Source organism: Schistocerca nitens, chromosome 3, assembly GCF_023898315.1.
Source record: "Schistocerca nitens isolate TAMUIC-IGC-003100 chromosome 3, iqSchNite1.1, whole genome shotgun sequence".
NCBI lineage: Eukaryota > Metazoa > Arthropoda > Insecta > Orthoptera > Acrididae > Schistocerca > Schistocerca nitens.
In genome coordinates this window covers 690,399,701-690,416,112 of record NC_064616.1, presented here as the reverse complement: position 1 = coordinate 690,416,112, position 16,412 = coordinate 690,399,701, and the positions used below count along the sequence as shown (strand labels likewise).

Here is a 16,412-nt window from a genome sequence, read left to right as displayed (position 1 = left end):
TTTGATTCGTCGCTTAAATATCACAGTGTTCCTAAACTCCATCGGCTTGCTGATGTAGTCCTTGGCACTCTGCAGGCGTTTCTGCCGGTTAATTTCCGATATGTATGGCTTTTTCGTGGGAGAACGTCCATGCTTGTCAGCTTCATTCAACACATTTCGTATAGTTTGAACAATAACCGTCTTTTCGGACGTTGCCTGAACAACCTCAGCAATAGTTGCTGGACTTGTAGCAGGTTCCTTCCGAGCAAGTGTGATGATACGGCGACGCTCTCGGGTTGTAAGCACTTTGGACGTCCAGGACGACACTTATTCACTGTTGTTGTTCCAGTCTCTTTATATTTATTAATGGTGGTTCGTACCGTGGTGTAGCTAACTGACACCTCTGCTCCAATTTGTCGATAGCTTCTCCCTTGTGAATGGAGCAATACCACTCTCTCACGCAACGCCACTGAATGTTCCTTCTTCTTCGGCCCCATGCTGACCACTATCGCGCAATACAGCAACATACTAGCGACTGGGCCGTCAACAACACGCAGTGTCTATTGTGTCAGCAGATGGCGTTCCGGTACCTGAAAACCCAGCAATATATCGAGAAGTCACGCTCTGTGCCAATACTTTTTGTGTGCAGAGGAGATACATGATTGCCCTTAACACTGCATTTCTTTGTTAATGGTAGGCACTGTGGCCAGAATTGTAATGTCTGGTATGAGAGATAGCACGTACATGTGCTGTGTACCGGAAGGTGTGGCGTTTGTAGCCAGCAACGATAAATACGCACGTGTGCCGATACTTTTTGGTGCGATTGTAAACTGCTGAAAATGTACCAAAGTCCGATTGGACGTGTTAGTAGTCTGTCGCAGACAATGCTTACCTCCGTGTCGCGCGACCTTGGGCAGCATCTCCGGGGGCACGTACTCGTGCGGCAGCTCCTGGAACACCTCCTGCCCGCCCTGCGACACGTTGCCGCTGCCCGTGAACACGAACGTCAGCGGCCCGATCGACTGCGGCATCAGCCCCAGCGCGATCTCGTAGCCCGCGTCGCGGATCGCCTGGCGCGCCATCGAAGAATTGCGGTAGTTGTGCGCTGGGCCCACATGCTGTCGACACAGCGTTAACCACTGACGTCTTTTGTACTTTTATCTTTAACTGTATGTGTATTAGGGCGTTCGCAACTCTTTAGTGCATATGATTGAGTTACCTGAATTTTATTATGCTGCGAGCAGTTTGGAAACTGATGTGTATGCAGGTTTCGGGCAACAAATCACGTAAAAATCCAAAACTCATTCCTTTTTTTTATTTAAAAACTCTATAATAATCGAAGCATTTTACAGGATATTTGAGGATCTCATGGACAGTGTTCCGCGAACGACAGGTCACTCACAGACTTTTTTTTTTTTAATATGCATTCATTTTAATATCTTTGTGTTAGGGTTCACAGTCAAAATACATTTTTTTAATGACATCATCTTTCCGCCGTTGACTGTAATGTTTTGTTATTCACAACGCGATTGAGGGCAACGGCCTTGCCGCATTGGATACACCGGTTCCCGTGAGATCACCGAAGTTACGCGCTGTTGCTCGTGGCCGGCTCTTGGATGGGTGACCATCAAGCCTCCGTGCGCTGTTGCCATTTTTCGGGGTGCACTCAGCCTCGTGATACCAATTGAGGAGCTACTCGACCGAATAGTAGCGGCTTCGGTCAAGACTACCATCATAACGACCGGGAGTGCGGTGTGCTGACCCCACGCCCCTCCTATCCGCATCCTCCTCTGAGGATGACACGGCGGTCGGATGGTCCCGGTAGGCCACTCGTGGCCTGAAGTGGGAGTGCTTACAGTACGATTGAAATTTCAGCACTTGTGCCATTGTCAAGTGCTTCTGCAACATAGCAACAGTTGTTAAATATTTCGTAAAATATATTAGTGCAAACATTACATACAATACTCGAACTTGTAAGCATTTACAAAGCTGCGCATTAGCGTAAATCAGAAATAAAGATGTCGGTCCAGTCTAGAAGGTGTCCCACGAGAAGTGGTCACTATTCAGGTATATGACAGGAAAGGTCATCTGAAGCAAAAATCTTCAGATGGACCTATGCCCTATTACAAATGGTTTCCGAGATATAACATATCTGATAAATATTGTTATTTATTCTCTGTGTTATTCAATACATTGTCAGATTTACTCATGAACAACACTTAATGAACATTACAAAATTCATTTTACAAAATAAAGAAAGGCGTTTTTCGTTGCGACGGAATCTTCTCACGAAATTCTAATCACCAACTTTCTCCTTCGAATGCGAAAATATTTTGTTGTCATCGACCTACATAGGGAGGAACGATCACCACGATAAAATAAGGGAAATCAGAGCTCGTTGTTGTTCATTCTTTCCGTGCGCTATACGAAATTGGAATAATAGAGAATTGTGAAGGTGGTTCGATGAACCCTCTGCCAGGCACTTGAATGTGATTTGCAGAGTATCCATGTAAATGTAGATCAACACAGTTAACCGCTGATTCTCTCTGATACACTCTCAGTTCAAAATGGTTCAAATGGCTCTGAGCACTATGGGACTTAACTTCTGTGGTCATCAGTCCCCTATAACTTAGAACTACTTAAACCTAACTAACCTAAGGACATCACACACATCCATGCCCGAGGCGGGATTCGAACCTGCGACCGTAGCAGTCCCGCGGTTCCGGGCTGCGCGCCTAGAACCACTAGACCACCGCGGCCGGCACACTCTCAGTCCCTCGCACTACTTCCATCACTACACACCATGGACAGCTATACTTTCAACAGGTTAGTTTAATGGCAGAAGTACATCCCGAGCAAAGAGACTGAAAGCAACGAGATAGGTTGGCCTAGAATAAAACATCAACGAGGATGGGTGAATAAGAAACATAGTGTGTGCAACTAGCTCAAGACAAGTGTATATTAAATGTGTTCTATTTTGAAAACCATCCGGAATAGGGCATACACCAATACGAAGTTTTTTGCTTCAATTGAGCTTTCCTGTAATATCTCTGAGTACTGACTATTTCTCCTGGGACATCCTGTATAAACATGGAGATATTCGAGACGTTGTCAAGAAAGTGTAAGAGGACTGGTCAAATAAGACTAGCAGAATTCCAGAGGGCATAATTCCCGTTCACTTCAGACTGTGTTCTGAATGAGTAGAAAATGAAGCGCCTGTGTAGAGGATCAGTATTTGCGTCGCCCGCAAATGTGTATTAGTATGTGTTGTGCGATGGTCATCTTTAAACGTGTATGAAGTGAATTTTGTGGTTCTTGGCCCACTGATTCCTACATTACGTGTTATTAAGACTGAACATTTAACAGCTGTGCTTATGTTGCGTAAGAACTTGGCAATGGCCTAAGCGCCGCCATTTCAATCGTGTTGTGAATAATGAAACATTACAGTCAATTGCCAGAACTTGAGTATTGCGTATACCTTACCCAACGAAGGTAAATAAACAAACGAAGAAGATTCTTGGAATCCTAAAGATGTTTATGAGCGCAACAGCCTACATTGCAAGGAGCAAATGAACAGAATGGGCAGAATGCAGCAGACTGACCATGAAGGGCGTGTGGTGTCCGAGCGCGAGCAGCCTTAGGCCCAGCCCGTGCAGGATGTTGACCATTCCCGCCACTCCCGCGTATTTGCCGAACGCCACCACTCGTTGCCCCGACTCGTCCATCAGTCGCTCGTAATCAATCAGGCGGATGTTCTGAAACGAAACATAAGAAGAAATAGTCCGTTGGTTCCTCCATGATGTTCCAGAGATGTAGATGAAATCCTTGTACATAAGTAGAAAAGGAAACACTCAAATGAGCACCATCAAAACTGATACTAGAGAAAGAGATTCAGTCTTATAACCTCGAACCTTGTGGTACTGAATATAAGACGACGAAATATCAAAACTGTGCAGACTCATCAATTATTTTTAAAAGGTAGTTGATAGCTAAAAGATTCTGCATAAACAAGCAGAGAATGAAATCGGATACACAACATTACAACAACAAAAATCCGATTGTTTATCCAAAATTAGAAAAATGAAGAAAATAAAATAATGCCAAATAATCAAAACGTACAACGTAAAGCAATGTAACAGCAGGAAAAAGAAGATCAGGCAGTTAAAAAACAGCTGAATAACGTCGTAATTTTACAGTCTCCTGCCCACAGGCAAGAGCAGAGGCCCAGCAATATTTTCTCCCGTCTGGCTTTAACCGTTTGAACATAAAACGCTAGTTTAGTTACTGTAAACACATTTCGTAATTTTAGAGTCCAACCTATGACCCCGGTTTTGAATATGGTGTTGACACATACAGCGACACATTAGTAAATAAGTGTTGTGATGCATGTAAAGAAACATAAGGGGCAGTCAAATGAACACTTGACAGATGGGAAAAAGTAAGAAAACTGTTTATAATTTAAGAATTTCCATAGTTGTTAATACATTTATCCCTCTGTGAGACTAAACGGTCAGTGGCTTCATTGAAAAATGTTTGCGATTACCTACGGAACCACGATAATACGTGGACTCGCACCTCTTCTTCCGAAGCAAATCGACAGCCACGAATGTCTGTCTTCAGGGCTCCAAAACTATGGAAATCGCGTGAGGAGAGATCAGTACTGTATGCAAGATGTGTAAGGGCTACCCTGCAAAACTTGTCAAGCGTGGTGGAAACAACATTGGCCACATACGGGCTGTCGATTTGCTTCGGGCAAACAGATGCACGCTTGAGCACAATCATTGTTCCGTAAACAACCGCAAACATTTTTCCACGAAGGCTCTGACCGTCTTCTCTGACAGTGGGATAAAAGTGCCAACAGTTATGGCGATTACTTTTAAAATAACAAACAGTTTATTTACTTTTTTTCCATCTCTCTAGTTTTTATTTCACTCTCTATTATATTATATTTAGGTGATGGCTGGACGTTATGTCTCGTTGCCTGACTAAGCCGAAAATTCTCTTCTAATACGATTCTGCATACATGTCCAAAGAAACAATGCATCCTAATTCGGAATAACACAGGCACTGCAATATCGTGTTAATCCTCCGACACGGGTTCAAGCGACTTTCAAGTAAAATATCGCGCCTGTAGTGGAAAACACGTAATTGATGTACAAGTACAGGTTGTAGACACATTGTTGATGACATATGGAATTTTGAGTCTGGCCGCAAGTCGTGATCAGACAGCCTTATGATAAGGCGAACGCTCGCAATATGCGGGAAAAACGTGTGTGAGTCCCTGTTCGGCACAAATTTTCATTGTCGTCATTTCATTATACAGCCGATGCTTGTCCATATTCGCAATTGCGAATACATTTCATGTATTCTTCTCTAAGATCAAAACCAGACGAGAAACAAGATTATTTGCTGTATCTACCTTTTCCAATATGGCGTCGAGCAGAGGCATGTTTGACTCCTGTGCCTTGATTGTGTGAGAAAACAGGCAGTACGTCTTGTTGGGCAGCAGCTGATCAATCGGAACCTGCTTAACTCCGAATATCACGGATGCCTCCGAAATATCTTCTTGAATAACAGCGCCCGCTGATGCATATGCCTGTTTCCATGGAAGGAAAGAATATATTTATTAGTATACAGATACTTTTAAGAGTAAAATATATTCTAAATATGGCGATAAAATATCAGAGTGAGATTACCCATAAAGAAAGTGATTCTTTGTACCGTTTAAGAGCCTATGATTGTCAGTCTCTTCTATCAAAACAAAAATATTCTATACCACAAGAATTAAAATTTACAGTCTATGTTTGATATTTTAATTTGGATAGCGTTGGTAATTTCGTTCAAGCTCTTCCTCATTTTATTATATTTTGTTTAGTGTCAAATCGATTGCTTCACCAATTACCCTTTATGTTAAAATTAACAGCTATCTTAGAGTCTCCTTCTTTTACCAAAACGTCAGGGTTGTCTGTGAACGTTAATACTTTTATATTTTTTCCTTGAACTTGTAGTAAAGCTTCGATTTTTTTTCCAATTTTCAAATACTTAGCACGATGCAAGTGAAACAGTGTGACTGAAATGAGCAGATGTGTATTTAGTTTTTAATACGTGTTTGGTGTTCTCAGCATCACATCTACATTTGGGTACATGCACATTTTTCTAAATATGCTTCTACCTCTTGGTTCTACAATCATCAAGTTTTTATACAACTTATATAATTTCATAATTACGTAATTTTTCTCTGCGTGTACCATGAATAAGACTTAGTTTTCTTATTCCCCGTTTCGTTCACCAAGATGAGATCATAATAAATTTTTGAAAAGTTTCATCTCTAGGCATGAATTAATTGTCATTCAGTATTCATTCTCTTTTATAGATATTATTCCAGTGAATCAGAGTAACCCCCAAAGCAACAATATAAATCACGGTAAGACGCAATATTAAAATGTAACGCTATATCGACGTATGTATTTCTCCACGTGTACAAATACCATGAATATATTATAGTTTTCATACTACTCATTCCGTTCATTACTATAGAGCTATATACTTTAAATACTGCCCTTCGCTTAATGTGAAAATTGATAAACATAAATTACAGATTAAAGTTGAAGTGTGATCAGCTAATTCGTTGATATTCCTAAAGAGAGTTCTGCAATGCCCAGTGAAATGATGACATTGGATTAATTGTATTTAGTTCATCTAAGGATGACAAGTAATACGCAGAACGCAATGAAAAATAAACTGCAAACTAAACTAAAGACTCTATAACTGACAATAATTTTATACTGAAATAATTAGCGGCTAATATCACGTAAGTTTTCGTTACGGCGTAATCTTTTCACGAAATTTCAGTCACCAACTTTCTCCTCCGAATGCGAAAATATTTTGTTGACGCTGACCTACATAGGAATAAATGATCAAATTAATAAAATAAGGGAAATCATAGCTCGCACGGAAAAATATAGGTGTTAGTTTTTTTCGCGCGCTGTTCGAGAGTAGAATAATAGAGAATTATTGTGAATGTGGTTCGATGAACCCACTGCCAGGCACTTAAATGTGATTCGCAGAGTATCCATGTTGATGTAGATGTAGACCTCCACAGCAACATCCTTATAAGCTTTTTTTTCTTGAAATACGTTCATCTTTTATATACCAACGTAAACCTGTTTTTAATTATCTTACATCTGGCATTTCGTGGGGAGCGAATATGTTTCTTAATTTATGGCCAATTTTGAGCTTGATGTTCTGCAATATATGTTAACGACATAAACTCAATCATAAAAGACCGAAATCTGGGTAGTAATTAAATAAAAAACAGTACATTCAAATGGCGGTGTGCTCATTTAAAAATTATTGTATGACTGCTGCTCAGCGACATTAAAGACTGTTTACCCTCATAAACTTTTCGTGCTGTTTCTGACCAACCTGTATATCCTCTGTCATGTCTGTTTGTGGAGGAATTATAAAAGATTTCCTCGTATAAACAAAACAGAAAGCGTCCTCAATAGTGATTCTGACATAAAACAACAGACGTAAATACAGAGATGTATACGATACATTTTCAGGGTACTATACACGTCCAAGTGGCTCGTGCAGCATAGAATCTCATTGTATTGTCTTGCAGTTATGTAATGTAAATTTTTGCTCCAAGATTCTTAAAATATAGCTATCAGCGGTTCAGTTTCTCCATGTCACTTGAAAAATATCCGCAAAATGTAAATTGCTTGTCTCAAGCGTGTTTATGCACAATGTATGGAACACAGTGGCGGTCATGTTAGCATATATCCGTACCTCTGTGGAAGTAAGCAAAATTCCTTTTTGTATTTAATCGTACAAATGGCTTTGGAAAATGTATTTAGTTATATGTTACTCGATTCTCAAAGAGTAGAACTCATTTGTATATCAGATTCTTATATTGAAGCTGTCAGTTTTTGAACATGCATACACGCATCCGAGATACATGTTAACGAAATACAGATATGCATAGAATGATATCACCTACTTTTTCCGTGTTCTGGCCTGCTTTGGTCTCTTTAGGATTTACGCTACAATGAAGATACAGATTTTGAACCTGCTTAGATAACCGTGCGCTTTCGGTTTCGGTCTCTTACATCCGGGATACGTCAACACACTGTCCCTGGTGCGGAACCAGAACGTGGTTTCCAGTCAGTTGGCATACTCGTGCAAAGGAATGCTTCACCAACAGGCACGTACACCTAACGTACGATAGTCAGTAACTCACGTAGCATGAAATCAAATATATCTGAACAATGTTTTCCAGGTAGCTGGAGTACATTGCTATTCTCTCTTAGAAAGAGGATACAGTAAGTCAGAAAAAAAGTACTTCAGTAATTCGTTAACGATCTCGTGAGTGACATGAATATTTTTGACGAAACAAAGATTACAAGTTTCGTTACAGGCCGGCCGTTGTGGCAGAACGGTTCTAGGCGCTTCAGTCTGCAACCGCACGACCGCTACGGCCGCAGGTTCGAATCCTGCCTCGGGCATGGATGTGTGTGATGTCCTTAAGTTAGTTAGGTTTAAGTGGTTCTAAGTTCTAGGGGACTGATGACCTCAGAAGTTAGGTCCCATAGTGCTCAGAGCCATTTTTGAGCTCGCCCACGCGCAACCTACTCATCATTTTGCACGACAATGCGCGGGCGTATACAGCGCAAGCTGTTGCTTCTCTGTTCAGTCGATGGGACTGGGAAGTACTGTACCATCCACCATACTGCCCGGACTTAAGTTCTTGTTGTAGTGGACTGACAAGGCAGCCAGTCCACAGTGACGGGTAACCGAAAGGCACGCGTACACACACGCCGACTGGCGTTAAGTCTGAAACAGGATACGTGATGAAAGCTATAAAGAAAAGAACGGAGCTTCTCGTATACTTAACTTTAATTCATTGTGGTACATTTCTCTTGATAATACAAGTGCGACTCTCTCCAAATATGGTTAATGCGCCTTGCTAGGTCGTAGCCATGGACTTAGCTGAAGGCTATTCTAACTGTCTCTCGGCAATTGAGAGAAAGGCTTCGTACGTGTAGTCGCTAGCAATGTCGTCCGTACAACTGGGGCGAGTGCTAGTACGTCTCTCGAGACCTGCCTTGTGGTGGCGCTCGGTCTGCGATCCTGACAGTGGCGACACGCGGGTCCGACATGTACTAATGGACCGCGGCCGATTTAAGCTACCACCTAGCAAGTGTGGTGTCTGGCGGTGACACCACACTTGTGACTTTGATTTGATTCCGAAGATGAAGGAACCACTTCGTGGCATTCGCTTCAGAACTGTTCCAGTGATTCGACAGGCAGTAGACTGCTCCATTCGCACCATCAACAGAACAGGCTCTGATAAAGCTATACTACGCCTTCCACATCGCTGGCAACGGGTTCTACATAACGCTGGTGACTACTTTGAAGGACAGTAACAGGCGAAAACATGTAACTCTTTTGTATCGGTTGTGAATAAATAGTTGTCATTATTTAAGTTGCAACCCTCGTACCATCCGCTGTGCACCTTATGGTGACGTTCGGAATATGTAGATACAGATGTCGAGGTTTAGGCCGGCGTTGCCTGTAGGTGGTATTAGCTTATGTGATGTCCAGCCTCTTGCGTTCAGAACGTCAGTCCGCTGTGGGATGCTCACGTATAACAATGCAGGGTGCACAACGGTTCACTATAATGTAGACCAGCAACAGTCTGTGGTATTGCCTCCCCTTGATTGAAAAGCATGTGGAGGTCAACGATGGTCTGTGCCTATCTCAAACGGGTACGTCATATCACCGGTGGTACGTATGTTGTCAGGATATATTGTTTTAGTGCACAGTGTAAGGACTGTAATTACTGTGTCCAGACTAAGCGCCTGCAACTCTCGCTTCCCGCGAAGCAGACCGGTACAACGGGCCCCGGACCGAGTAGGGGTCAGCCCGGCCGGTCGTCCCGGAAACACAGACGCTTGCCAGAGACCACCAGGAGGCGTCCACGGCGCCGCAAGAGGTCGCTACAGCTGCGGACCTCTTTCCCTCCGCTCGACATGTGACTGCAAATAGAGCCAGCCATATCCACGCGCCAAGCAGTATTTAGGCTGGCGCAGGAGCCTGGAGAGGCGCCCCAGTCAGTCGAGTTCGCGATGCCGACGAGCGAGGACATTGCGCGCGCGGCCGGGGCAGCCGCCTCGGACGCGCTGGAGTCGGCCGCTGGTCGGTCGGTTGGGCCTGGCCCGCCGGACGCTCCAGCGGCCGCTCCACACAGGACGGATCCCAGGTTGACGACCCAGGCTACGGCACCGGTTCATGACAGGATAGAACGACGATCGACAGGCGCTATTCGACCGCAGAAAACTACACACCACACGACGAAACCGTATTCGGATGTCGGCCATACATCACATCACGACGGACGCAGCAATGAAGACGACCGCCAGGACTACGCCAGAAGACTCGATATATGTCGGGAGGAGGACAAAGAAACGCTGAAGGACATACACCGCCTTATCCGCTATTCACGGGAAACGCAAGAGCAGGATAACGACACCTGTCTGGCATCTCCATCTGTGGACTCAGATGTCGAATCACAGTACTCCCACCAAACGGTCGACGACGCGGAGATGGCAGCGGCCTTTTCAGCGGACAACGAAAGCGACTCCCTACACGCAGAGGGGGACTTTACGCTCGTACACAACAAACGGCGCAGAAGCAACGCATTAGCCAAGGACTTAGCCAACCCGGCTAAGAGACGAACGGAGACCATCCCCACAACGAACCGATTCGCCCCACTGACACCTCAAGCTGCGCCTCCATCAACCACCAACAAGCCGCAGGCACAAACTTCTAATGCCGCAGAAGCCGTGGACAGAGACAAGAATGTGCTTCGCAAAGTGCCCCCAGTCACAATTTATTACACAAAGGATTACGTTCACCTCAATGAAACGCTCAACGGACTTCTAGAGGGCAACCTTAAAGCTATATACCAAAAGGACCGCATCAAATACCACTTTGAGTCCTTCGAAGACCAAAGACGTGCAATAAAATTCTTCACGAACCACAACTTCTCCTATTTTACACATCAAGCACCAGACGACAGGGAACTGAAAGTAGTTGTCAAACGCCTTCCGGCGGAAGTTACCGAAGAACAACTTTACTATGCCCTCAAGGAAAAAGGCTTCAAAGTGCTACAAGTCTACCAATTTAAGGAACGCGACGAGAAGACGAAACAATTGATACCGCAACCTGTGTACCGAGTCACCCTCCCATCCGGAAAAGACAGTGACAAGATATATGATGTCAAATACCTGCTCTACACACGAGTGATAATCGAAACCTATAATAGTAAAGAAGGACCAGTCCAGTGCCGACATTGCCAACGTTTCGAGCATACAGCGAACTACTGCAGCATGCCAGCACGCTGCGTCCGCTGCGGTGGATCCCATAAATCATCGAATTGTACCCATCCTAGGACGGCGCCCCCAAAGTGCGCCAATTGTGAACAAGAACATCCAGCGACCTTCCGTGGCTGCCCCAAATTTCAAGAACTCCTACGGAAATATACTAGAAGGACACCAAAGAAGTCGACCCCACAACGGCCTATAATTTTTAAGAACTCGGCCATGGCAGCGATTCCGGCCACCCAACAACAAGCGGCACCTCTCCCTGTGGAAACAATCGCCTCTCGACTACAACCGGCACCCAGAGTGACTCTACGACAGACAAGACAACAGCGCTCGTACTCCGAAGCAATACGTGCCCATCCGCCGACTCCAACACCAGCGGAGACGTTATCTGCCTGGTCGACCACCTTTACACCAGCGTAACAGATATTCTTCAACTACTCACCGCCCTCCAGCAGAAGCTGACGTCTATCCTCTCGCTTGTAGAAAGCGTACTGACAGCTTTTCAAACACCCTAAATGGATAGACGGCATCACGCGAGGAATCTTAACTTCTGCGTTTGGAATGCCAACGGCCTGAAGTTGAAGAAAATAGAATTCTCGGACTTCTTACATCGCCGCAGGATAGACGTAGCATTTGTCTCCGAAACACATCTCCGCGAGTCAACCGACCTCCGCTTGAGGAACATGCACATCTACCGGACGGACAGACGGGGCCAGCGGGGTGGAGGGACCGCAGTTCTGATCAAAAAATGTATTCGTCACCACCAAGAACGTTTACCCCAACTCCAGACTTTAGAGGCCACGGCAGTAACAATCCACACGACGCTCGGAAACATTACCTGTATTGCGGCTTACCTTAGCCCAAAGAAGCCTCTCCACCCAGAAGATCTTTACTCCGTTACAGAGGGTTACGACAAGATCCTCCTTGGAGGGGATCTTAATAGTAAACATGTTGCTTGGAATTCCCGTAAGACTAACCCAAAAGGACATATGTTGTTTGCACTGGCTGAGAATTTACATGTTTCCGTCCATGGACCACGGGAACCGACGAGGATACCTTACGTCCAGACACAAGACGCTGATGTTCTAGACATCGCCATAATCAAGAACATCAACCCGAATCTCCATCTGCGGACGCTGGATGATCTTTCGTCGGACCACAAACCGGTGTTAGGACTCATAGAGAGGGCTACTTTGCAACTCTCACTGCCGACGACAAGAACTTACGACTGGCAGCAGTTCCAAGCGTACCTCAACAACAATGTGCGACCAACCCAGGTTGTTACTACCAGAGAAGCGATTGATGTGGCAGTCGCAGTACTCACGAAGAAGATTACCAGTGCGAAACAACGAGCACTCACGGAGCACCTGCAACCAGACGTCAATTATGACGAGTTTCCACCACCATTGCAGGAGCTTAAGACAAGGCGCAATCGCTGTCGGAAACGATGGGTCCGTTACCGCCATCCGGACGATAGACGGGAAACTCACAGGCTAACCCGAGAACTCCGGCGGAAGGTTCAGGACTGGAAGCAACACACGTGGGAACTCAAAATGTACAACTTTCTATTACGCACCAAAGATGAATGGCGAATAGTTAAAAGTCTCAGACAGCAACAGCCCCCTAAAAGGGCAATTCGAGGACCCCATGGCCTCTTGTACGACTCACTGGCGCAGGCGGAGCTGTATGCGGATACATACCAACAACAGATGACTACGCCCCCCACGGAGGATGGAGATGATGCACTCCACCGTGCAGAGGAGGACGCAGCGGCGGAATGGGAAGCTATTCGGGACGCCCCGACTAACACTATGCCCCGGCTGACAACGCCGGAGGAAATTCGGAGGATTATCAAGTATAGCAAACACACCTCACCTGGAGCAGATAGAATCAGCAATACGGAATTGAAACACCTCCCGAGAAAGCCTGTTGTGCTTCTCACCCGGATAGTGAACAGCTGCCTCAGGACTGGATACTTCCCAGAGGCATGGAAGATTGCCAGAATAGTGCCAATACCAAAACCGGGCAAGGATCTCTCACACCCTGACAGCTACAGACCCATAAGTTTACTGCCGACGCTGGGAAAGTTACTGGAACGTGTCCTACTGAAACGCATGCTGGACATCCTTGTGGCACACAACATCATCCGACCGGAGCAGGTTGGCTTCGAGGCGAAGCTATCGGCTGAGTTACAACTACTGCGCATCACGGAATCTATCCAAGACAATTTCAACAAGAAACGACATACTATTGGAGTCTTTCTCGATATAGAGAAGGCTTACGATAAAGTATGGCGACGCAACTTGATCGTCAAGCTCCGACGTACCACTCCCCTACCAGACTGCTATTTAAAACTTCTTGATAATTTTCTTCAGGATCGCAGATTATATGTTCGCATTGATGACAAGAATTCAACAACACGGCCTGTCCTTGAAGGACTTCCACAAGGATCGGTCATCTCTCCGCTGCTGTTTAATTTATATATTAACGACCTCCCGACGGTGCCACATGTTACTGCCAGTTTCTATGCCGACGACACAGCGCTCCTGACTGCAGGCACCAGAATGGACCACCTCGTCACACGGATGCAGCGCCAACTAGATTTAGTGGACCACTGGACCCACATGAACAAAATAACGGTCTATGCAGAAAAAACCAAAGTTATTGTCTTCACACGTCGGAGACCCATTGTCAATGACCGCCTGCGGATATCAGACCAGCCACTCCCCTGGGCAACAACTGTAAAATACCTGGGAGTGCATCTAGACGCCAAACTATTGTATAGTCATCACATTATGGAGAAGAAGACGTCTGGCCTCAAAATGCTGGGAGCTCTCCTCCCCTTTCTGAAGAGCTCATACCTCAGCCAACGCACGAAACTCCAGTTGTACCATGCCACAGTCGAACCATCTATTTTGTATGGATCGGCCTCTTGGGGTACTACGTGTGCCACCAACTACAAGAAGTTACAGGTTGTACAAAGCAGATGCCTACGATGGATCGCAGGAGCCCAATGGTGGATCCGAAATCATGACATTCATCGAGCCTTAAGCGAATCTTACCTCTCAGACAAGATCAAGGAGAAGGCACGAACCTTATTTCGGAAGTTGGACATGATACGTGACAGTACACCACAACTCACCACAGTAGGTGCAGTAGAACCCTTACGCAACCACAAATATAAAGTACCGAAGGCGATAGTATTTGAGCCTCCGTAAATGATATCCCTACGGAATTCTCCATAATTTAAGGACATATCGTCCTTTAGCACTTCTACACACATGTTTTCAAACACACACCAAAAGCAGCGAGTTAAAGGACCCTTCTGTGTGCCCAAACTAAAGCTGAAAGAAGAATAAATAAATAAAGAGAAAATTTTTACCCCTTCCATTCCCTACAGAAGTAAAAATCAACGAAGTTGATCAGACTTCAGCACCACCACACAAAAAAAAAACAAAAAAAAAAAAATGGAGAGGCGGTTCACGCCGAGCGAGCCCACTGGTGTCATCGTAGCCGCCGCGTCATCGTCCACAGCCGCCAGCGTACTGGAGCCATCCTCGCAGGGCCTCTACTCGTCCTCGGACCCAGGTGGCGGCAACGTGGACTCCGCGCCGCTCTTCACGAGACGCCCGGGGCTTGGTTTTGTGAAGTTCTATGGTTACTACAGACAGTTTATGTTTGGAAGAATCTCTGATTTAGTTATTGGTAGGCTTGGAGGATCAGTTCTACCCCACGAATATTGTTTTGTAAATTTTGAAGAAAGACTTTAGTTTAATAAAAACGCTATAACTCACACTCTGAGATTTTCCTATCCGCGGACGGCGGGTATATTAGTAATCCTTAGTCCACTAGCCCAACCATGGGGGGTCGAGTATTATTTTCCTGAAATACAACTCAGTCGTGAACTGGACGCCACTCTAATTACGGTGGGTAAGCCATCACTGTTGCTGAATATCGCAATGCATTTGTGTCAAGCCTGGTTTACACTGATGCGAACACGTGTAAATCGGGATCAGTGTCTCTCTAAAGTAAACGGTGGGAGAGCACGAGTGAACAGCGTAATGACTTTGGGTACAGGCTAGAAATGAAAAGACATGGAAAATATGGATAAATTGTCCAATGAGAAACACGATACCTGCATAGGGTAGGCGCGCCGATTTGATGGCTGCACGATGACTTTGACGCCTGCGCGAACTAGGCGTCGCACGTTGGTGGGCGCCAGCGGAGCGCGTCGTTCCCATACTGACTGGTCCTCTCGCCGGATCGCTATCACCTTGCCGCGGACCGTCTTCTGTAACAACGTGCATACTACTGTAAGCGACACATCATACACTACATCGTAAGGTTCACAATGGCATTTAACAACAGAAACTATACACAGGTTCCAGTGGCAACTGTCTCTCTCTCTCCACACACACACACACACACACACACACACACACACACACACACAAACACAAACGAAATGGCCGTATGGCACTGACGGCCGGGAGTCCCCACCTGCCGAAGTTCGGCCGCCGAGCTGCAAGACTTTTCAGTTGACGCCGCATTGGGTGTCTTGTGTGTCGATGATGATGAGGACAACATAACACCCAGTCCCCGAGCGGTAAAAATCCCTAACCTGCCAGACAATCGATCCTGGGCCCCCTGCATGACAGTCATATGGCTTAAGCGCTCAGCTAAGTACACACCCATACTGTACATTAAAACATTTATGTATAATGATAAATTGTCTTGTGAATCGGTATGTGAATACTGTACACGTCCAGGTAAGAACATCTTGTTTTATAACTCAACATAGCCATCAAGTACATTGTGTCATTTGTCACAACGCTACAACGCCTAACCGAAATGCGGCGAATGCGGGCTGGTTCCACTTATTCCGCCTCAATTATACTATGTCGGCGACTGCTGCGCAAACACCGTCACCACGTGCGCGTACACCATAATTACTCAACCACGCCAACATTTGGGGTTAGGGTTACACTCGTCTGCTATGAGTCGTTCCCGAGGGGGCGGGGGGGGGGGGGGGGGGGGGCTGGG

The 16,412-nt window shown here is 45.4% G+C and overlaps 1 protein-coding gene across 1 annotated transcript in view; it reads right to left on the bottom strand.

Moving 5' to 3' along the window:
• Positions 1 to 16,412, bottom strand: part of LOC126248648 (alpha-aminoadipic semialdehyde synthase, mitochondrial) — a 288,931-nt gene that overhangs the window by 171,828 nt on the left and 100,691 nt on the right. The window contains exons 3-6 of the mRNA XM_049949837.1: positions 15,505 to 15,660; positions 5,399 to 5,575; positions 3,582 to 3,734; positions 872 to 1,097 (exon numbers count right to left, since the gene is read on the bottom strand). Coding sequence (XP_049805794.1) covers positions 872 to 1,097; positions 3,582 to 3,734; positions 5,399 to 5,575; positions 15,505 to 15,660 — 712 coding nt within the window. The remainder of the gene's footprint in view (positions 1 to 871; positions 1,098 to 3,581; positions 3,735 to 5,398; positions 5,576 to 15,504; positions 15,661 to 16,412) is intronic.